Raw genomic sequence first — 23,822 nt, 5'->3', positions numbered from 1 at the left:
AAAAAGTAAAAAGTAAAAAGAATATAAATTACGGAGAAAAGCGCAGTCAAATGTATGTGTGCCCCCCCTCTAGGCGGAAGTCGGGTCCTGCGGTCCCACGTGTGAAACCGGAGGATACGTGGCTCGCGCGCGTGGCCATGCAGCACGACGTGCATTTATTTCTGTAAACGACCCAAAGTCTCGGTAGTTCTCCAGGATGTTGTTCGGTAAAGAGGTGCCGTGGCGGCGGCTGGAGGGCATGTCGTTCGGCCTGTACTCTCCCGACGAGATACGGTGAGGGCTGGTTCGGTTCCGGCTACATGCTAAACACGAACATGTGTTCAACAACATGTTCAACATCATGTGTTCAGAACATGTGTTCAGAACACGTGATGTTCTGAACACATGTTCAACATCATGTGTTCAGAACACGTGATGTTCTGAACACATGATGTTGAACATGTTGTTGTTGTTCTGAACACATGATGTTGTTCTGAACACATGATGTTGTTCTGAACACATGTTGTTGTTCTGAACACATGTTGTTGTTCTGAACAACAACATGTGTTCAGAACAACAACATGTGTTCAGAACATCATGGCTGCGTGATGTGCAGTGATCTACTGGGCACCTTCTCTCATACACACGTGTGGCAGCGCTCCTGATGTATTGGACTTCATGTGTAGTTACTGTGACCTGGATGTCCAGTGAAAGACCTCCTGCAGGTCTTTGGTTCCATACTTTAAAATGCAGCCACATCGGTGTCCTAAAATAAACATGGATATTCAACAACACCTTAACATGGCTTAAGTGCTGCTCATAATCCAGTATCACCATTTAAGAGGTCAGTACGACGTGTCTGTGTCTCCTGTTCAGGAAGTTGAGTGTGAAGGCCATCACGAACTCCAGGTTCCTGGATGCTGTTGGGAACGTGGCCCCGGACAGCCTGTACGACCTGGCCCTGGGCCCGGCAGACATCAAAGAGGTAGTGGCCCCACACGTGTTACATACCACACTGTGCTGTCTCAGCAAGCTCCAGGTCCTGGTCCTGTTTCAGGAGGAAACCCACTCAGGCTGTTTTCACTCTGTCTATCTCAGGTGTGTTCGACCTGCTGTCAGGACTTCAACAACTGCCCGGGACACCTCGGACATGTGGAGTTACCTCTACCTGTATACAACCCACTGTTCTTTGATGTAAGCATGTCACACACACACACACACACACACACACACACACATATAGTATACACATGCTCAGACTAATGAGTATTTTTCTCCTCCATCAGAAACTCTACTTGCTGATTCGTGGTTCCTGCCTGGCGTGTCACGCCTTAACATGTCCCCGCGCCGCCATGCACCTGCTGCTGAGCCAGCTGAGGTTGGTGGACCACGGAGACATGCAGCAGGTCTACCAGGTCGAACAGGTCCTCAGTCAGGTGGGTTGTGGAGCTGACGGTGACTCACTGATGTGGACAGAGTTGATGTTGTTGTTTTTGTTGTGTGGACGAGTCGGATGCGAAGAGCAAATTATTCATTGTGAAGGTTTGTGTTGGCCTTTCACTTGATTGTTCGTCTGCTTCATTGTGGTTTTTTAATTACCGCAGTTCAGCAATGCTCCGATGGTACTTTAGTTATTAATTAACAGGAGGTCTCGTGTGTGTGTGTGTGTGTGTGTGTGTGTGTGTGTGTGTGTGTGTGTGTGTGTGTGTAGCACCTGGAAGAGAATCCTAAAACCACTGGAGATGAGATACAGCGGGTCCTTCAGGAGTTTACAGATGCAGTCGTTGGAGGGAACACTGAAAGTTCAAAGAACACCAGACAGGTGAGTACACACCTGTAACACATTTAACACACCTGTAACACATTTAACACACCTGTAACACATTTGTGCAAACATATAGATAAACATCCAGAAACATATTTAGAATGACATAAAACCTGTGTGTGTGTGTGTGTGTGTGTGTGTGTGTGTGTGTGTGTGTTTCAGATCAAACACCTGGTGGCGAAGAAGAGCAGTCTGATAAACAACTTCTGGAAGATTCACATGAAAACCAGGAAGTGTCCTCACTGCAAGTAAATTAATAAAAATGTTATTGGGATGATTTTAGTTCTAGTTTAATGTTGTTAATGACCTCGTTACCTCCATCATATTATTGTTGTTGTTGTTGTTGTTATTGGTGGTCTGTCACCACACCAGCCGCACATTTACACACAAATCAGACCAAACGGGCTGAAAATGTGACTATGATACGATATTGAGAGTTCAGATTCATGCTGGATGAATGTTGTGTTCAGGAGCAGCAGGTCGACGGTTCGTCGTGAACACAACAGCAAGCTGATCATCACGATGCCGTCGGGAGGACAAACCGGCGGCAACACCGACGGTGAGTAATATTTAATAAAGGGGTCTGAAGAAAACACAGAAAAATAAACAAAACACCAGCAAACGTATGAAAGAAACCGATGATCCGGACAACAGGTGTGAAGAAATACAAAAACAAACAGTTTCACACGTTCCCACCTGGTGTTTGATTGTCTTTGTAGGGAAGAGACCATTTATGTTCATGTGTTTGTGTTGTTTGTGTCCCTCCAGGAAATCGTGATCTTGTGATCGCAACAATTAACACAAATTCAAGCAAACTCCGCAATATTTGCGGGAGCTTACAATTTATTTAGATTAGTCATCAGAAGCTGTTCTGAAAGTATTAAAACATGAAGTAAGTCTTTTTCAGACAAAACGGTTCTCCTCTTCTTATCTCACCAAAACAAACTGTTCACCAGAGGAAACCGGAACAAGAGGAGAAACAGGAAGTGACGGGTTTGCGGAAAATGTGGCCTTCACAATAAAATTTTCTAATTAATGTTTCAATTAAACAAATTATTTAATTATTTTTTATATTAAAAATAATTTTATATTAATTAAATTATTATCTAATTAAACATATTAGATATAAAAAATGCACAGTATATACAATAAGATAAAGTAGAATAATTAAATTAAAACTAACTAAACAATAGATGCTAGGATTTAAACAAACAAGAAAACAGACAACCAACAGTGTTATTGTTGTGTGATTAATTTTGCCCAGAGGTGAGTTATTGTACAGTCTTATAGCAGTGGGCAGGAATGATCTCCTGTATCTGGAATGATCTCCCGTATCTGGAAAGATTTCCTGTATCAGGAATGATCTCCTGTATCAGGAATGATCTCCTGTATCAGGAATGATCTCCTGTATCTGGAATGATCTCCTGTATCAGGAATGATCTCCTGTATCAGGAATGATCTCCCGTATCAGGAATGATCTCCCGTATCAGGAATGATCTCCCGTATCTGGAAAGATTTCCTGTATCAGGAATGATCTCCTGTATCAGGAATGATCTCCCGTATCTGGAATGATCTCCTGTATCTGGAATGATCTCCTGTATCAGGAATGATCTCCTGTATCTGGAATGATCTCCTGTATCTGGAATGATCTCCTGTATCAGGAATGATCTCCTGTATCAGGAATGATCTCCCGTATCAGGAATGATCTCCCGTATCTGGAGTGATCTCCTGTATCAGGAATGATCTCCTGTATCAGGAATGATCTCCTGTATCTGGAATGATCTCCTGTATCAGGAATGATCTCCCGTATCTGGAACGATCTCCTGTATCAGGAATGATCTCCTGTATCAGGAATGATCTCCTGTATCTGGAATGATCTCCCGTATCTGGAATGATCTCCCGTATCAGGAATGATCTCCTGTATCAGGAATGATCTCCTGTATCAGGAATGATCTCCCGTATCTGGAATGATCTCCCGTATCTGGAATGATCTCCTGTATCAGGAATGATCTCCTGTATCAGGAATGATCTCCTGTATCAGGAATGATCTCCTGTATCTGGAATGATCTCCTGTATCAGGAATGATCTCCTGTATCTGGAATGATCTCCTGTATCTGTCCTTGTGACAGCAGCTGGAGGAGTCTTTTGGAGAACGTCCTCCGCTGTCCCTGCAGCAGGTGGAGAGGGTGGTCAGGATTATCCAAGATGGATAATGGTTTGTTCAGCGTCCTCCTCTCCACCACCTTTTCCAGACTGTCCAGTTTGTAGCCGATGATGGAGCCGGCCTTCTTAACCAGTTTGTTAAGTCTGTTGGTGTCTGGATGTTAAATGAGTTTTCTCCACAGGTCCAGTTGTCAGAGACGTCTCTTTGTTGGTTTCATCCAGCAGGTCTATGTGTTGAATGAACATGAATTAAACAGCATCTAAAGCTCTTATTTTGACAGCTGATGTAGTCCTTGTTTCTATATTCCAGTCACAGACGCTCTGTTCTGGAAACACACGCAGCTTTTAGGACCTTTTAGGAGCTTTTTCTCCACAGTTCTCTAAGTTCAATAAATACATATAAAAAGATGAAAACCAAAACATTTCTGTGATGTACAGCAGGATTATTATCACAGGAAGTGATTACAGATTTATTCCTTTATCAGGTAGTGCTTAAAAAAAAATAAATCACAGTTTTCTTTTTGAGAAAATCCTCTGTAAAATCAAAACCTTTTGATCGAAATCACAAAAACCCTCTTTGAGGTCCTGGAGGGGCTGATTAACTGTTAGCTCACCATCCTACAGAGAAAACATCCTCCTCTGTTTTTGTCTCCCTGCAGCCCATATGATGGCTGGAAAGAGAGTCTACTTGACTGCCAGCACCGCCAGAGAGCACATCACCAAAGTGTGGGAGACAGAAGGTCAGTGCTTTAAACTATTTAAACATGTAAAGTGGAGGTCTGGTTGTAAATGTCCAACGGTGCCACCATAAAGAGTTTGTAGATTTGTCATTGATTTTGCTGGTACGGTTCAGTGTAATCTTTGTGTTCAGGTTTCTTCCTGAAGTGTCTGTTCTCTGGGTTGGAAGAGAGCTCGGCGTCCCAGGACAGAGACGCGACTTTCTATTCGGACCTCTTCTTCCTGGAGCTGCTGGTTGTCCCACCCTGCAGGTACATGAACAACACTGGTTCCATGTGGCTGGAACCGCTGCTCATAAAACTGGACAATTAGTGTGTTAGTTCTTCAGTGTGCATCCTCTTCCTGTCAGATATCGTCCAATCAACCGCCTCGGTGACCAGATGTTCACCAACGGTCAGACGGTCAACATGCAGGCAGTCATGAAGGACTGCAGCACCATCAGAAAACTTCTGGCTCTCATCGCGGAGGAGAAGAACCCTCCGGAGGCCGAGGTGAGAACTTCATGCTGTCAGACGGAGATTTCCTGCAGAGACCGTGATTAACGCAAATTAGAACAAACTCCGTCAACAATGTTGTCAACAGACGCTGGTGTGAACGTATTAACAGCATAAAGTAAATATTTTCATACAAAACTGGCTTTATTAACAACAATAACTCCTCATTTACAATCAGAAAGGCTCTGCTCCTGTCTTCATCACCACATAAATCACAAGAAATTATCAAAGGAAGTGATTACATGTTAATGTGTTCAAATAATTTATACACACATAAAGAGACGTCTCTTTGTTTGTTTCATCCAGCAGGTCTATGTGTTGAATGAACATGAATTAAACAGCATCTAAAGCTCTTATTTTGACAGCTGATGTAATCGTTGTTTCTATATTCCAGTCACAGACGGTCTGTTCTGGAAACATACACAACTTTTAGGACCTTTTATGAGCTTTTAGGATCTTTTAGGATTTATTTATGTAACTTTTAGCCCCATAGACCAATAAATACATTAAAAAAAAGATGAGAAGTAAAATATTTGTGATGTGCAGCATGATTATTACCAAAGGAAGTGATTAAAGATGTATTCCTTTGAGGTAGTGCTTAAAAAAAACAACTTGACATGCAATATTTTCTAATTTACGTAAAAAAACTTTTGAGAAAATACACCGCAAAATCAAAAAAAAAAAAATTCATCGCAACAATCACAAAACAGGCTCTTTGCAGACGGACGAATCGTGATTGTAACATGTCCGCCTGTCTGATCGGCCGGTTTTCAGGCTGCAGAGCAGACGGACCAGACGTTCCTGTCTGTAATCCCCGGAGTCACATTAACGGATAAACTCTACAACACGTGGATCCGCCTGCAGAGCCACGTCAACATCGTCTTCGACAGCGACATGGACAAACTGATTTCAGAGAAATACCCCGGGATCCGACAGGTAGGACGATGAACATCCTCCCAGAGCTCAGCGGACGAGTGTTTATTTAAACCTTCTGTGTTGTTTTCTGATGAAGACTTTCCCGTCGCTCCGTCTTCTCCTGACAGATCCTGGAGAAGAAGGACGGATTGTTCCGGAAACACATGATGGGAAAACGGGTGGACTACGCCGCTCGGTCCGTCATCTGTCCGGACATGTACATCGGAACCAATGAGATCGGATTACCGATGGTACGTCCGGCTCCGATTCTTTCCCCCAGAACTGTTGTGAGCAAGTGGAAAAGCAAATAATATCCAGACTGATCACGGCGGATCAAAATTGTTTTTTTTCTTTTGTGCAGGTGTTCGCCACCAAGCTGACGTACCCGCAGCCCGTCACGCCGTGGAACGTGAAGGAGCTGCGTCAGGCCGTCCTCAACGGGCCCAACGTCCACCCCGGCGCCTCCATGGTGATCAACGAGGACGGCAGGAAAACCATCCTGTCGGCCACCAACTTCACGCAGAGGGAAGCGGTTGCCAAGCAACTGCTGACGCCCTCCCCGGGTCCACACAAGATGACCATGAAGATAGTGAGTCGGGAGGCTGTGATTGACGTGCAGTCATTCACAGACAGAAACTTTTAATATAACATTAAGTGTTTTTGTTTTGTGTCTCCAGGTGAACCGTCACATCAAGAACGGAGACGTTCTGTTGCTCAACAGACAGCCGACGCTGCACCGACCCTCCATACAAGCCCACTGCGCTCGCATCCTGCCGGGAGAGAAGGTCTGCTGGGCTTCACCTGCTCCTCCATTTCATAATGTTTCATATTAAACATGAAGCTGTTCTGTGTCTCGCCTCGATGTCGCAGGTGCTGCGGCTCCATTACGCCAACTGCAAGGCGTACAACGCTGACTTCGACGGGGACGAGATGAACGCCCACTTCCCTCAGAACGAGCTGAGCCGAGCGGAGGCCTACACGCTGGTGAGCACCGACCAGCAGTACCTCGTCCCCAAGGTGTGTACATACGACACGGTAAACGCTTCTTTGATGAAACAGCAGCCTCGTCAAATTCAGTGCCTCCTCCTCAGTGGGGGCCACTGGCCAAAATGGCTGCCACAGTGAAGTGTAGTTTATGGGCCCCACGGCGCTCCAACATGGCCGCTGGGGATAAATATGGCCTACACACAGATGTGAAGTGACGGTGAGGTCACCTGTTGGTTTGTGAACGTTATGAATCCTCCAGTTCAGATTCTGTCCGTCACCATCTTTGCTAGTTCGGAGCGGTTTGGAGCAGGAAGTGACCATATTTGGACAAGCTGGGGGAGGAGCCTCCGGCTCCATAGACTCCCATTCAACTTCTCTCATCAAATCCAAAGTGAATAAAATGTGTCCATCAGTTATCTCGGTGTTGTTAGCTAAAGTCACTCCTTCTTATTAGTTTTCTGGAGGTCCATCTGAAAATAATCCCTCATTCATTAGAAAAGAAGATTCAAGAAGACCTGTTTTTGGGGGCGTGTCTGTTTGATTGACAGGCCTGTGGTGCAGTCAGGTTACAGCTATCGGTGGGCGGGACGTAGTATCGTCAGGTTTCTAATCAGATCCGTTCACAAATCAACGGTGACTTCACTGATGGTTGATGACTTCACTTATGGTTGATGACATCACTTATGGTTGATGACTTCACTTATGGTTGAGTAAAACACAGCTTCTCAGACTAAATCTGTTAAAATCTGTAATTATGAGGAACACATAAAACTTCCATTTCATTTTTTAATTCGGATATTTATCACTCAAGAAATACAAGCTAGTACAAAACCAAATACACAAATGAAGCTGATATTTAACTTTTTGTTGTTGTTATTCTATGGTGATGATGCTGTCGTATGTTTTGTGAATATTGCAGTATTCATTTAAAAGCAGTAATATGATATGATGGTTTCAAGTTAGTTGTTTTCTGGGTATTTTATTAAATATTGCCAGATCACTGCGTCGCCCCTCTGATGGTTTAACTGCTGTTTCCAGGACTTCATTCACAAGTCAGCGAAACACTCAGCACTCTCTTCCTCTCTCTTTGCGTTCAGGATGGAAAACCTTTAGCGGGTCTGATCCAGGACCACATGGTGTCGGGAACGAGGATGACGATCCGAGGCTGTTTCTTCAGCAGAGACCAGTACACCGAGCTGGTGTTCAGAGGGCTGACGGACCGACCCGGCAGAGTGAAGTTACTGCCGCCCGCCGTCCTCAAACCGCAGCAGCTCTGGACCGGGAAGCAGGTCGGTACTCGTCTTGATGCTTTTCAGCTCCTTCATTGTGAAAGCTGTGTTGTTTTTTCTTGTACTCCGTACAAGAAGTGTGACATCATAAACTTGGTCTGAGCCGCGTCTTACTGTGGTGTTTCCTGCAGGTGGTATCGACGCTGCTGCTCAACGTCATCCCAGAGAAAGCTGTTCCTCTGAACCTGGTGGGAAAGTCAAAGATCCCCAGCAAGGCGTGGATCCAAGTCCCTCCGCGAGCCGCTCCGGGGTACCGACCCGACAGCATGTGTGACTCACAGGTGAGTGACACGTCAAAGGTCAACAGTTGTAATCACGCTAACAAGAGTCTTCTTCTGTTTGGTTTGGAGTCCTGAAGCTTGTTCGGGCGGATCGATGTGTTCAGCTCCAAAAGTAAAGAAGCAGCTGCAGCGAGTGGACGTAGACTTTCTGAAGCATTTCAAGGGTCTCTGTTGGCCGTTTACCCAGTTTGACACAACATGTAAAGTATTTATCAGACCAGCGTTCACAAAAACGTGCTTAAACAAGCGATGAAACTCGTAACACTTCCTCATCGGGGTTATGTCTTCCTCCCGAACGTATCGATCTACCCTCGTACAGCGTTCGATCCATCTTCATGTTGGACAAAGCTCAAAGTGAATTCAGTTTGTTTTATTTCTTTCCGTCCTTCTTCTCTTTGTCTCCAGGTGCTGATCCGTCAGGGAGAGCTGTTGGTGGGCGTTCTGGACAAAGCCCACTACGGGTCCTCGGCCTACGGTCTGGTGCACTGCTGCTACGAGCTGTACGGAGGGAAGACCAGCGGAAAACTGCTCAGCTGCCTGGCTCAACTCTTCACGGCCTACCTGCAGCTGTACAGAGGCTTCACTCTGGGTGGGAACACGACACGGACTCAGCGTCATGAAGACCGAAGAGGACAGTTATGTTTTAATCTTTTCTTTTCTTTTTTACTCTGTGTGAAGGTGTGGAGGACATCCTGGTGAAACCGGGCGCCAACATGCGGAGGAAAAAAATCATTCAGGAATCACTGAAGATCGGCACCAACGTGAGTCCAAACACCGGATTTGTTTGGTTCTTTGATGAAACAGCAGCCTCGTCAAATTCAGTGCCTCCTCCTCAGTGGGGGGCACTGGCCAAAATGGCTGCCACAGTGAAGTGTAGTTTATGGGCCCCACGGCGCTCCAACATGGCCGCTGGGGATAAATATAGCCTACACACAGATGTGAAGTGGTTCAGCTGAAGAGCAGTAGGATGCTGGAAGCACATGTTCAGTTTCACTGTCTTAACATTTCTACTTTCAGCCACAATGAGACTTGGTTAAGAAGAGTTTTGTTCTTTGTTTCTTTTTCTTCACGGTTTTCTGTTCAGAGTTTTTCACGTCTGATTTTATTAACTCGGCACAAGCTGGTCATGAAGCTGATGAATGGCGTTCACCTGAAGGAGCCACTTCGTCTGCTTTGTTTGAGGACATTTCCACCAATTTCAAGCTTTGCTAAACATTTTCCACCAGAAAAAAAGATTAGAACCGAAAAGTTGGTTCCTGTTATGAGCCAGAAAAATATAAAGTATTGAAGTGGGATTACTTAAAAGGGGTCTAATGAAAGTACCGATTTGCACATTGACAGAACCTCCAGAAAATATTGAAGGCAAATCATTGAAAAGGAAAAAAAAAAAAAAAAAAAAAAATCCTTCAGCAGCAGTTCTGCTCTATATTTGTGGTTCCTGGTTCTGGCTGGAGTTTCTGGAGCAGAATCAGAACTTATTGTGCAAGATTGAGGATGTTTTTCACACTGCAGAGGCTGAAGGCTGTAAATCAGCTGAGCAGATCAGCCGTGTTAGTGGTGGGAGGGGACCAGAAACAAGATGGATACTGATGTAGTGGACATTCAGGTGTCAGCAGATAGTAAATACATATAAACATGGAAATATGCACAATGATGAGATCGATTTTTTTTCATTATATGTTTGTCTGTTTGTTTCCGTGTTTAAACTCCAGATTTGTTCAGACTACGACAGTAAAATGCATCTAGTTCATTCACTACTTGTTAAATTCAACCCACAGAAAGCAGTGGACATGTCCTTTAAAATTAAAGTTGCTGCATCCTCTCTTGTCACTCAGACCCTCCGGGCTGCCTTTAACCTGCCCTCCAATGCAGATCAAGCTGAGGCTCGGGGCCGCTGGCAGGACGCCCACCTCGACCCAGACCAGAGAGACTTCAGTATGGCTGACCACAAGTTCAAGGAGGTGGCCAACCAGGTCAACAATGACATCAACAAGGTAGCTGCTCACCGCTGCTTCCACAACCGTCCCAGCGCTGCCACTGATATGCAGTCCAGTAAACGGTGACTCGTCCACCTCCTCTTATTATTTCCCTCCAGGAAATCTGAATCTTGCGTTCACAATAATTGACGCAAGCTCAAGCAATTTTAAAAAGAACTCACGATTTTTCCACAAGAAAATTTCGTCAACAGAAGCTGTACTGAAAGTATTAAACGGCTTAAAGCAGTTATCAAACAAAATTTGCTTTATTATAAATATTTATTATTATATTATTTATTTATTATATTTATTATTTTGACAGCTGATGTTAGTCGTTGTTTCTATATTTCAGTCACAGACTGTTCTGGAAACATACGCAGCTTTTAGGAGCTTTTAGCTTCATGGTTTCAAGATTAGAACAGATATATTTCTGTGATGGGCAGCATGAATATTATCACTGACATATTGTTTATCAGGGATTGCTTAAAAAAAAAAAAAATCACATTTGCAATTTTACTGCACAAAACTCACTTAACACTCCACAAATACATTTTCAGTTTGGAGAAAAAAATGCAAATATCACAAAAAATAATCCTGGAAGAACTGATTATTACTTCTTTTAGCACACATAATGTCAGCATGGGGAGAGACAGACTTTAAAAATGGCATACATGTTGCCAGTGATGATGATGATGATGAAGAAGATGAAATAATGTCCTGTATGTTTGCAGGTGTGTATGCCCATCGGACTGCACACCTCCTTCCCAGACAATAACCTTCAACTGATGGTCCAATCAGGAGCCAAAGGATCTACTGTGAACACCATGCAGGTACCACACACACACACACACACACACACACATATACACACACACATACACATACACACACACACACACACACACTCTCATACACACACATACACACCCAGCGTAACTTTTCTCACATCGTACTGTTCTCCAATGATTTTGCGTGTGTGCAAAACAACCTGAAATATATCTGAATATTTTTGTCCTCTCAAACACTTGTTCTTTAAATTCATATTTCAGCTGCAGGACTAGTTTCCTGACTGTCAATCAGTCGGCTGAAAAGGTCGCTAACTTCTCGTGTGTGTGTGTGTGTGTGTGTGTGTGTGTGTGTGTGTGTGTGTGTGTGTGTGTGTGTGTGTGTGTGTGTGTGTGTGAGTCAGATCTCGTGTCTGCTGGGTCAGATCGAGTTGGAGGGCCGCAGACCTCCACTGATGCCTTCTGGGAAGTTCCTGCCGTGCTTCCAGCCGTACGATCCAGCGCCTGGCGCCGGAGGCTTCGTGTCCGGAAGATTCCTGACGGGCATCAAACCGCAGGTACCTGAAGAGTGTGTGTGTGTGTGTGTGTGTGTGTGTGTGTGTGTGTGTGTGTGTGTGCGTGCGTGCTGTGAAGAGGCCTTGATTTACACTGCAGCCTCCTGATGTCACAGAAGAAGAACACTGAATATTTCAATAGTATTGAAATATTCACAGGGTCCTCAGAACCTGAATACTTCCTGATTCTGCAACTTTAGCCCTGACAGATGTTTATGAAACCTCTTTTGTCTTCCCTGTCTGTCTTCAGGAGTTTTTCTTCCACTGCATGGCTGGCAGAGAAGGCCTGGTCGACACTGCCGTGAAAACGTCCAGATCTGGATATCTGCAGAGGTAACACAAGCTCCACTGAACAAGAGACCACACAAGACTTTAGACAGGAAATATGGAAACGTGTCCGTGGGAGGTGACTCTTCTCCAGGAAGAGTTAGTTTTAGCAGAAACACAATATTTTCATATGATTTGAGAGGGAAATGTTGTGAGGTCTGAATGACATCCGGCTGAGGACGTCCCTGTATCCTCCCTCACCCGCTCTCCTCTGCAGATGCGTCATCAAGCATCTGGAGGGTTTGGTGGTTCAGTACGATCTGACGGTGAGGGACAGCGACGGGTCCGTGGTCCAGTTCCTGTACGGCGAGGACGGGCTGGACATCCCCAAGACTCAGTTCCTGCAGCATCGGCAGTTCTCCTTCATAGAGGACAACTACGAGGTACAGCGGAGAAACGTGCTCTCTGAAACCACCTGTTCGCAGCCTCGTCAAATTCAGTGCCTCCTCCTCAGTGGGGGCCACTGGCCAAAATGGCTGCCACAGTGAAGTGTAGTTTATGGGCCCCACGGCGCTCCAACATGGCCGCTGGGGATAAATATGGCCTACACACAGACACACACAGTCTGGTGTCACTCTGCAGTTAACAAATACACAAATTAACCCTTTTATTCATGTCAGCTTTGAAGATTCATTAGATGAATATTGACCTTGTAACTTCGGAAACAACCTGAAATATATCTGAATATTTTTGTCCTCTCAAACACTTGTTCTTTAAATTCATATTTCAGCTGCAGGACTAGTTTCCTGACTGTCAATCAGTCGGCTGAAAAGGTCGCTAACTTCTCGTGTGTGTGTGTGGGGGGGGGCGTATGTTGTTACCATAGCAACCCATACAGATAAGTTGGTGATGTCTGGACACGCCAAATCTGATCTGTTCACTTGCAAATACCAGAGCGGACCGTCTGTCCTACAGACCGGCAGTCTGAACACCAACCAGAGACAATCAGGAACCTTTTCTTCATTACTGCCTCACGTTTTATTCACTTCAGTTATTAGATAAGTTTCATGCTGGCAGCGAAACTCCAACTGCAGATGTCATCGAGTCAAGCAGCAAAACTGACAGGAAATATCATTCAGATCATACATGAAGTTACGGCCTTTGTTTGGTCAGTATGAGGCGGAGCTGCAGTGAAGCCGAAGCCTTCATGGTGTTTTTCACTCGAACTCCAAACCTGACAGATGCTGTTTGTTCGTGATGTGGATGAATCGGGTCTTGATGTTTGGGACCGAGGAGGGAAACGTGGAGAACCACAGAGTTGGTAGAGTTTGTAAGCACCTCCCACGTGTTTCCTCTTCCTGTCAGGTCATCAAGAGGTCGCAGGGCCTGGATGAGGCGCTGGCCCGTTTGGACCCTCAGATGGCCAGTCAGCACTTTACAGCGATCCAGCGCTGGAAAGCAAAGAGAGAGGTGGAGTGTCCACGCAGAGGTATGCAACCCAGATTTATCTTCACGTCGATTAAAACCCACGTTTGTCTGGATTTACTTCGTTGAACTGAATCAGAAGAGGCGTGTTTGCACACTTTGTGAACGTCCGTCCTGTCGTGTGTGCACACACACACACACACACACTCTCACACACACACTCACACACTCACTCACTCACATCACTCACACACACACACACACACATCACACACACACACAACTGTCTCACCTCACACTCACACACACACACACACACACACACCACACAACTGTCTCACCTCACACTCACACACACACACACACACACACACACACACACACACACACACACCACACACACACACACACACAGTATGAAGTGCACCACTGACCTCTGACCCTTTCATCTGAACTCTCCTTCCCAGCTCGTTAAGCAGTGGCACTCTCTGGACGAAGGCAGCAGATCCAAATACACCAGGAAGTCGTCGCGCTGCCCGGAGCCCTCGCTGGGTTCGCTCAGGCCCGACGTCTGCTTCGGATCCGTGTCGGAGAACTTCCACCACATCACAGAGAAATACCTGCAGAGCCGCGGCAGCGTGAGCGAGGACGGCGTGGACTCCCACAGGTAGGAAGGTCGGAGAGGTCGAGTGGGAAACGAATGTTTTGGAGCACAATGTGACTAAAAATATCAGTCATGAAGTGCAGGTGGAAGATCTCCTGCTATTTTCTCTCCTGGTGCTCAGAAGTACCGAAACAAACAACCAGAAGAGGGAAGTGTTTCCACATCTAGTGTGTCCTAATTAAAACCACCAAGACGACGGTCTGTCCTTGGAGCAGCTTCAGAAAGCTTTACAGACATGAACTTTACATTTAACATCAAACTTCACCGTTTTATTCCTCCTTCAGACTTCAACCCTCCATGGCGTGTTGTGAACCTGTTTTTAGGACAATTGTTAGAAAAATGACTCAGGCTGGATTCAAAATCAAACATATCAGACATTTATTCTTGCAAGAAGGATACATGAATACATGTACATTCAAAGAAAGGTGTCCAGCATTGCTCAACGTCTCTCCTCCGTAGGGCAGGTTTTATACAGTCTCACAAACAGTTGACAATCACCGCCACGTCATCTCGTATTTCTGGTTAGCTAGTACCGAGTTCGGTTGTAGGTCACAAGATAAAGACACAGACATCATAAATGAGACAATAGAAACATTCTTGAGCAACAGGTAGATAAGGACATCTTATTTTTTCCCATCAACAATCTTCAGCAGAAAACATTTTTATTACGGCGTCAAATCTGTTTTATTAAGTAACTCAGCTTCAACTTGATATTTAAACAAACGTATTTAATAAAACAATCAAATGCTCAGTAGTTAAAATAAAGTGAAGTACTTTTCTGAGAGTCCATAAAATACACAATTTGGGAGAATTTTAAAAGGTACCAATAAATAAAATAATGACACCATATCTTAGTCTGAATATGAAAACTGGCCAGTCGTAGTTTCCTTCATTATTTAAAGGCCAAGTGCTGCTTTAATCCCTCGGTTGTTATTATTTACACGCCATTTATAACCTCCTTTATTTGATTAATTATGACACCACACAGTGTGATGCAGTGCTCTGTTCTGGAAAGGTTGGACTCATGGTGGAGGCTGAAGTTTGTTTGTGATTAATTGAAGAGATTTTCTTCATATATTCTCACCTTGATTCAAATCTGAGTTAAACTAAATATTAAATACATTTATTTCTGGCTCATTGTCTCTTTTTCCGAACTAAATCCCAGCGTCGTCTTCCTCTGTGTGTCTTCAGCCTCCGTCAGCTGCTCCACTACAAGTGGCAGCGCTCCCTGTGTGACCCGGGCGAGGCGGTGGGGCTGCTGGCGGCTCAGTCCATCGGCGAGCCCTCCACCCAGATGACCCTCAACACCTTCCACTTCGCCGGCAGAGGAGAGATGAACGTCACTCTGGGAATTCCTCGGTAACGACACCGAACTCATCATTAACCTTTTATTACGTACATATGAGGAAATGATCCAGGACACACACACACACACACACACACACACACACACGAGGCTCTACAGCTGGAGGAAGTGTTTCATGTTCGGGGTGGTGGAAACTTTAAAGGAGACGAAGAGGACGTTTTTCTGAAGTTCTCTTTCATTCAGCGCCACCTCAAGTAAAATTAAACCTGTAATCTCTTTATTAAAACTACAAAGTCATTTTGCTGCCAGGTTTTTATGTCCGCCACACTTCAAATGATGGAAAACTTTCTGAAAAATGATAATGATCAGATTTTCTTGCTATAAAATAAACCAAACTTCTGTCCTCTTTCAAACCTTTTTAATGGAAAGTTAGAGTTTAAAACAACGACTGTTAGTCAGGCTGGTGTCGTGATGACATCAGAGCACACAAAGGAGGTCAGAGGGTTAAATTATAATTATATCCTCCACTGAACTTCACTTTGTCTTGTTCATTGCAGGGTTTTTTTTGGAGCGTTTATATTGATGTGCTCTTCTCCATGTTGTGTTAACTGTGTGCTTCCTCACTGGCGTACCGTATCCTATCGTTCATGATAATATTGGTATTATTTTTAACACGATAAACAATACTCATATCGTGACATTATTCCGATGATGTCATAGCGTTACGCTGCTTAGCAGTGTGACGAACGTCACGGCAACAATCGTCATGGCTGGAGGCGGTGAAGGAGAAAAATAGCGAAAAATTAATTTCTGATTTCCTGGAGGCACTGGCCTTTATTTTGTTTCATGTGTTTATTAAAAAATACTGTTATGGTAGACATATGAGGATATTATTTTTGGGCCATATCGCCCACACTTAGTTCACATTAGTTGGCTTTTCACCCTGTTTTTTAAAGTGGACTCAGCGTTTTCTTCATGTCAGGTCCAGACGGCTGCAGACTGCCGTCTCCATCTTTGTTTTACATCCACAGAAAGAAATCAAAAACTGTCCTCAGCAGCTCCTTTAACATGTCGTTCCTACACCAGTCCCTTCGTTTTACCTTGTCCACCTCACGCTCCCTCCGTGTCTCCCTCTCTCTACATGTCGGTCCATCTTCCAGACTCAGAGAGATCCTGATGGTGGCCAGCTCCAACATTAAAACCCCCATGATGAGTGTCCCAGTGCTGAACAACAGGAGAGCCCTGAAGAAAGCTAAGATGCTTCGTAAGAAACTGGCCAGAGTTTGTCTGGCTGAGGTGAGAAGCTCCGGATACGTTCACCGGATTTTAGTTTCACCTTCTCTCATCTTTATGCTCGACTCATCTTCCCTTGTTGCTACAGTTTTAAGTTTTTAAGGAACGTCTTCCTCATCTCGTATTTACAAAGGTTCCCATAAATGTCTAATTTGATAAAATGATGCAGTGATGACATTCAAAGGGAAACTGCAGTGACATCACACCGTCTGGCAAAAACACTTTTCCATTCATTAACCCCACAACTGAACTGAACTTCTTTCACAATCGGCAGCTTCTTTGCATCAACATCTTTTTTTGAAGCATCGTCTGCTGTCATGGATAACGACTTCGTGTTTGATCAGAATCAGATTTTATTGGCCAAATTCTCCACTACATGTGTGAGTTTGACGGACAAGGAGGTGAACTGCAGAGGCATAAAGCTCGAGGCCGTCCTCCTATCCTCTTTCCTTTCCCCTATCTACTCTAATTTCCTCTTTCATCTCTCATTGTGTGTTTGTTGCCGTCTGTGTTTGTGGATGTTGTTACCTGTGTGATCAACTCAGACTTGTGTATTAAAGAAAGGCTGATAAATAAAACCAATGTATGTGTGAGCAGGTGCTGCAGAAAGTGGACGTGGTCGAGACGCTGCGGATTGAAAATCACCACAAGCTGCGGGCATTCAAAGTCACCTTCCACTTCCTGCCTCCTGAACGTTACTGTGACGACAAGCTGCTGTCACCCCAACAGATCCTCCACTACATGGAAACGAGGTGCGTGCGTGTGTGTGTGTGTGTGAGCTTTCACACCCGGCAGTATGTGTCAGGTGTGAGTCTACAGTATGAGTTCACACCTGTCGTCGTCGTGCGTCTCCAGCGAACACTTGTGGTCAGATCTCACGTCCTCACTCCGCTGTGACGGCACCGAGAGCTTCATTCAATGTTCCTATTGAAGCAGGTTGAGTAGGTGGTTCTTTAATGTGACCCGGGACGCATTCACGTCCACTCTGCTTAAACAATGTGGTCATATGAGTCCCGGACTGCCTCTGGATTTAGGATGGAAGCAAAACTACTGCTAGAAATTCACTCAGAACTATTCGATTTTTAATTCGAATATTCGCCTCACCTCATCTTTACTTGTGTTTTGAAGCTGTAGTTGTCGTTGCATGTTTCCTCATGTTTTCACCGGGACAGCTTCACCTGCCTCTGAATGTGGTGTGAGCAGATCCGACCTCACCTGTTCCCACCTGCACCTTCAGTGTGTGTTTGTCAGAAACCACGAGAAGCCACCTGAAACCTCTTTCTTCTCTCTTTTACACTTTCTCTTCAACCTTTCCAGGTTTTTCAGTCTGCTGCTCGAAGCCATCAAGAAGCGCTCCGCCAAACTGGCCTCCATCGCCGTGGAGACCAGGAAGGCAACCCCCAGAGATAAGGACAACGAAGGAGCAGCGGACACAGCAGGGGTCCGTTTTTAATTCTTTTCAATTCACTATTCCCACTCCGTTTTAAACATGTTTGTCTGAACTTTCTTTTCCCGCCTTGAACACACCAGATATTAAAGGGATGTTTGTCTTCTTCACACTCTTCAGGTAGATGACGGAGAGGGAGGGGGAGAGGGAGAGGGAGAGGAGGAGAGGGAGATCGTGGACGACCAGGGCAACGAAGGAGACGCAGACGCTTCGGATGCCAAGAGGAAAAACAAACAGGAGGAGGAGGTATGAAGCTGGATGAGAACATGTCATGCTGAGGGAAAACTGAATCCCTGTTTGTTTCTGGAAATAGAAAAGTTGAGAACCGTATCTTATCTGAACAAGTTCCTCTGCTCTGGATTTGAGGTGATTGTTCGAGCTTTATAACCACAGACTGTACGAGGGGCAGTCAGATCGTTCACTTCCTGCTAGTGTTGGGCATGAACATCTAAATCTAAATCCACCTAAATGTAACATGATTCTACTGATATCTGACCAATAAAATGAATACAAGCTTTATAAAACCTTTGAAGCAGGTCTCAGCGCTGCGTCTGTTCAACTGTGTGAACTGGGATGGGAAACAAGCTGCTGGAGGTTTTTTCATTAAGTCATGAAGGAACTTTCAGCCAAACTACTTTTTGAGGTATTTTGCTCTCTTTGCGAGATCTGACTGATTATTGATAGAAGCGAAACTCTTTTTCTGTCTGTCGATGTATGAAACCACTTCCAGATGGGTTTTATGTGAAAAGAACGTCCAGATTATATGTTTCTAATAATCAGTGACTTTGAAACAAAGTGAATAATTTAATACAAATGATGCATGGCAAGATATTTATCTCAAAATAAGATTTAATCACGCTTAGATTCTTGAATTCTTCATGTCCTCTTTCCTCTCAGACGGGAAGTGACGGAGGATCATGTTTCAATAAAAATCAGTCACAGTTGTGTGACTTATCACTCTAGATCTGAAACCAGTTATAAAACCTGTCTGTCTGTCGTTACAACGTCTGCAGGTGGATTATGACAGCGGGGAGGAGGATGAAGACGACGACGCCGAGGACAAAGACGATCAGGGGGAGGCGGAGGAGGACACCAACGCGGCAGAGGAGTCTCAGCCCGAGTCGGCGCCGAAGATGAAGACAAACAGGAGGAGAGCGGCGGTGGAGATGAGAGTGAACTCTGTCCTACAGTCTATCTCGTCAATCGAGAGGTACGAGTTCGACCAGCAGCAGGAGCTGTGGTGTGAGGTGAGTCAGGACGTCGCACATTTACACCTTCCTGTGAGGCTCCAAGTGGAGGCAGCAGAGATTTGATCTTTTGCTTACTTGCAACTATCAAAAACAAACCACTCTCAGTTTCTCACCAGTAAATCCACCACATCTCTTCATGTCAAACCTCAAACCGACTCTAGCAGCCCTTTCACACAAATTAAACCCGTGTTTCTCACGAGGTACTTTTTCTTTTGTTTGGTGGTTGATGAGGAGGCGGACTGAAAGACGAAGGGAGAGAGAAACAAGGATGTAACTGCTGGTTAATACGTGCACATTAGTTCCTTATGGGCCACTCTGTGGGGGGTTTAACTGTCAGACGCATGGTATCAGTGGCCATTAATATCTTATGATGTTGCAGCACGTTTTTCAGCAGAAACCAACATGCTGGTTTTCAACCTTATTAATAGAGCAATAAATAAAATCCTCCTCCATCTGTGGTGTGTCTTCATATTTACTTAGAAATGCCCTAAAAGCTCTTCACAGTTTCAATCTCTCTACAGCGTAACAACCTCTACAGACAGGTGTCACCTTTAACATCAAGGGTGCAGAACAGAGTTAGGAACCTCTCACCCTCGTTGTCATGATACAGACGCACATTCTCAAATAATAAATGGCTCTAAAAAAATACAACGATTTATCTGGGTATTTTTGCCATAATTATATATAACAAAATACTGAAAAATATGTAATTATTAACTTTAACAACATACAATTTGAACAAAATAAGTGTAATAGATTTAAATGTCAGTATAAACATATTATGCCTTCAAATAATTATTAAAAACTAAACAAAAATGATGTCTCAGTTGATCTCTCGATTAAACCCACTGAGCTGCAGACCTGCAGAATACCAGCAGCTCTCAGCCTCGATAAGCTGCAAGCGTTTGTCGTGCGGTTCTGCTGCATAACAATATGACATCATCATTGTTAACGTGGACGATATGATATGTCACACCCCTTCATCCCCCTCCACAGCTCGACCTGGTCTTGCCGATGAGCAAGGTGCACTTCGACCTGACCTCGGTGCTGTCGGCGCTGGCCCAGAACGCCGTCGTCATGGAAACCAGGGGCCTGACGCGCTGCCTGCTGAGCGAGACCACCACGAAGACCGGAGAGAAGGAGACCGTCCTCAACACGGAGGGCATCAACATGCACGAGATATTCATGTACAGCGACGTACGTAGGAGGGAGTGTCAGCGTTTTAATCACGAGGCTTTTACGGTTCAAACACATTTACTGTGTTCATGAAAACATACATTCATTAGATCGGTTTGACAAAGTTACTTTGCTTATTTCTGTCTGAAAGAGGCCGTTAAAGGACAAACCGCTAACATAACATATGATCCTGTGGAAACGTCTACTACATTAATAATATCCTCTCAGCAGTGTTGTCTAAGGTAACCACGGGGAGAGTCGGGGGGTGACGGGGGAGTCCAGATATTCATTCAAATTATGACCAGACTAGATATCATAGATGTAGATGAGGTCATGGTTCCTGATTAAATAGAAGGGGCGATTTAAAAAAAAAAAAAAAACTTGCCATGGCGCCACAGTTCACTATGTCACTGAAGGGTGGATATCTGCAAGTGTTATGCAGGCTGTTGGGAAGTTGTAGAACATGAAGAGGTTTGATTTACTCTTCATAATTATAATTTAGATTCACTTTGAGGAGTTTTATTAACGATTGATAATTCAAGATGCGGCCAAACATCATTTTTAATTGTCTGTGGACGTCACAGATTGACAGCAGGACACGTCTCCTTCAGATGTAAGCGTTTAAAACCATAATCCAAACTTCATGTGACTATTTACTGACATGTGTTTTATTAGTGATGATGATGATGGTGATGGTGATGATGATGGTGGTAATGATGGTGGTGATGATGATGATGATGGTGGTGATGATGGTGATGGTGATGGTGGTAATGATGGTGGTGATGATGATGATGATGGTGGTGATGATGGTGATGGTGATGGTGGTGATGATGATGATGGTGATGATGATGGTGGTGATGATGGTGATGGTGATGGTGGTAATGATGGTGGTGATGATGATGATGGTGATGATGATGGTGGTGATGATGATGATGGTGATGATGATGATGGTGGTAATGATGGTGGTGATGATGATGATGATGGTGGTGATGATGGTGATGGTGATGGTGGTAATGATGGTGGTGATGATGATGATGGTGATGATGATGGTGGTGATGATGGTGATGGTGATGGTGGTAATGATGGTGGTGATGATGATGATGGTGATGATGATGATGGTGATGGTGGTAATGATGGTGGTGATGATGATGATGGTGATGATGATGGTGGTGATGATGATGATGGTGATGATGATGGTGATGGTGGTAATGATGGTGGTGATGATGATGGTGATGATGGTGGTGATAGTGATGATGATGGTGGTGATGATGGTGATGATGATAGTGATGATGATGATGGTGGTGGTGCTGATGATGGTGATGATGGTGATGGTGATGATGGTGATGATGGTGGTGATGATGGTGGTGGTGCTGATGGTGATGGTGATGATGGTGGTGATGATGATGGTGATGATGGTGGTGATGGTGATGGTGATGATGGTGGTGATGGTGATGTGATGGTGGTGATGATGGTGGTGATGATGATGGTGATGATGGTGGTGATGGTGATGGTGATGATGGTGGTGATGATGATGGTGATGGTGATGATGGTGGTGATGGTGATGTGATGGTGGTGATGATGATGGTGATGATGATGGTGGTGGTGCTGATGGTGATGGTGATGATGGTGGTGATGATGATGGTGGTGATGATGATGGTGGTGATGATGGTGATGATGGTGGTGGTGATGATGGTGATGATGATGATGGTGGTGATGATGATGGTGGTGATGATGGTGATGATGGTGGTGGTGATGATGGTGATGATGATGGTGGTGGTGATGGTGGTGGTGGTGCTGATGATGATGATGATGATGATGACGACGGCCTGGAGACTGTGTTTGTGTGTGCAGATCTTGGACATCAACAGACTGTACTCCAACGAGGTTCACGCCATGGCCAAGACCTACGGCATCGAGGTGGCTCTGAAGGTCATCGAGAAGGAGATCAAAGATGTCTTTGCTGTCTATGGTACACACACACACACACACACACACACACACACACACACACACACGTATCAGACCGACCTCAGTGCCCTGATGAGTTTGTGTGTCTGCAGGGATCGAGGTGGACCCCCGACATCTGTCGCTGGTAGCAGACTACATGTGCTTCGAAGGCGTTTACAAACCGTTAAACCGACACGCCATCACGTCCAACTCCTCTCCGCTGCAGCAGATGACCTTCGAGACCAGCTACAAGTTCCTCAAACAGGCCACCATGCTGGGTGAGGAAAGATTATTATTATTATTATTATTATAACAGGGCATGGGAAATTATGTTATTGGCTCTACAGCTGGATAAACGTTTGTAGAGGCTGAAGAGGGAAGTTACTGACGATCAACAGTGTTTTAGGGTGGATTTCTTTTCTTTTTTCATGTTTGATAAATATTCATACTTAAGTGTAGCTGCTGCTGCATGTCTACAGTAAATACGGTTTCTTCTAACCACCATGTCCTCAGTAGAAGACTTCAGGGAAGCGGAGTCCTCCTTGTAAACTTGCTGCCCTGTGATTTTGTTAATAGCTATTTTTCTTTGTTTTTTTTCAGGGTCACATGATCAGCTGGCGTCGCCCTCAGCCTGCCTGGTGGTGGGGACGGTCGTCCGAGGAGGAACGGGACTGTTCGAGCTGAAGCAGCCTCTGCAGTAGGAGAGACGAGGCAGTTATCAAGTGTGGATTCACTCTGGCACACTTCAGTGCATTGATGAAGACAAATACCAAATGTCCTTGAAGAAAACACCAGAAATAATGGATTTAAAAAGAAAATGACCAACTCGTCAACTCAAGTTCTTCCGGTTGGAGATGAATGACATCACTGATGAGTGTCTGTATTAAACTGCGAAAAGATAAGAAGTCAACACAGTTTACACACAGGATGCCATTCTCAAAAACTCAGAAGAAAACTTCACATATATTTCATTGTTGTTTATATTTAATAATAAAGAAATAAAAACAAAATTTAACTTGTATTTTATTATTTTTCTCGGGCGTTGTTCGACTTGTGTTGTG

At 44.6% G+C, this 23,822-nt stretch overlaps 1 protein-coding gene and 3 non-coding genes across 4 annotated transcripts; all 4 read left to right on the top strand.

The window, feature by feature from the left end:
- The first annotated feature begins 110 nt into the window (after positions 1-110).
- Positions 111-23,782, top strand: polr1a (RNA polymerase I subunit A). The gene is given in 36 exon segments (XM_069170589.1): positions 111-273; positions 856-964; positions 1,078-1,173; positions 1,266-1,415; positions 1,691-1,801; positions 1,967-2,052; positions 2,275-2,363; positions 4,627-4,707; positions 4,839-4,956; positions 5,055-5,196; positions 5,974-6,135; positions 6,243-6,365; positions 6,476-6,703; positions 6,792-6,899; positions 6,985-7,131; positions 8,199-8,390; positions 8,522-8,671; positions 9,077-9,260; positions 9,350-9,432; positions 10,507-10,665; positions 11,379-11,477; positions 11,837-11,989; positions 12,237-12,319; positions 12,531-12,696; positions 13,619-13,767; positions 14,094-14,345; positions 15,534-15,701; positions 16,809-16,944; positions 17,539-17,693; positions 18,259-18,382; positions 18,509-18,634; positions 19,402-19,635; positions 20,635-20,835; positions 22,666-22,783; positions 22,875-23,039; positions 23,362-23,782. Coding segments are annotated over 36 exon segments (5,025 nt in total). The 5' UTR covers positions 111-196; the 3' UTR covers positions 23,463-23,782.
- On the top strand, positions 7,172-7,307 carry LOC138211802 (small nucleolar RNA SNORA5). Its single transcript, XR_011179359.1, has one exon. It is a non-coding gene; the product is annotated as a small nucleolar RNA SNORA5 (small nucleolar RNA).
- LOC138211801 (small nucleolar RNA SNORA5) lies at positions 9,474-9,609 on the top strand. The gene has a single exon (XR_011179358.1). It is a non-coding gene; the product is annotated as a small nucleolar RNA SNORA5 (small nucleolar RNA).
- On the top strand, positions 12,734-12,869 carry LOC138211803 (small nucleolar RNA SNORA5). Its single transcript, XR_011179360.1, has one exon. It is a non-coding gene; the product is annotated as a small nucleolar RNA SNORA5 (small nucleolar RNA).
- Positions 23,783-23,822: the final 40 nt, after the last annotated feature.

Source organism: Embiotoca jacksoni, unplaced genomic scaffold, assembly GCF_022577435.1.
Source record: "Embiotoca jacksoni isolate LCO1_2020_lvr unplaced genomic scaffold, fEmbJac1.0.p SCAF_5, whole genome shotgun sequence".
In the NCBI taxonomy this organism is placed as follows: domain Eukaryota; kingdom Metazoa; phylum Chordata; class Actinopteri; family Embiotocidae; genus Embiotoca; species Embiotoca jacksoni.
Note: the sequence above shows the minus strand (reverse complement) of the source record. Positions and strands in the feature narration are given on the sequence as shown.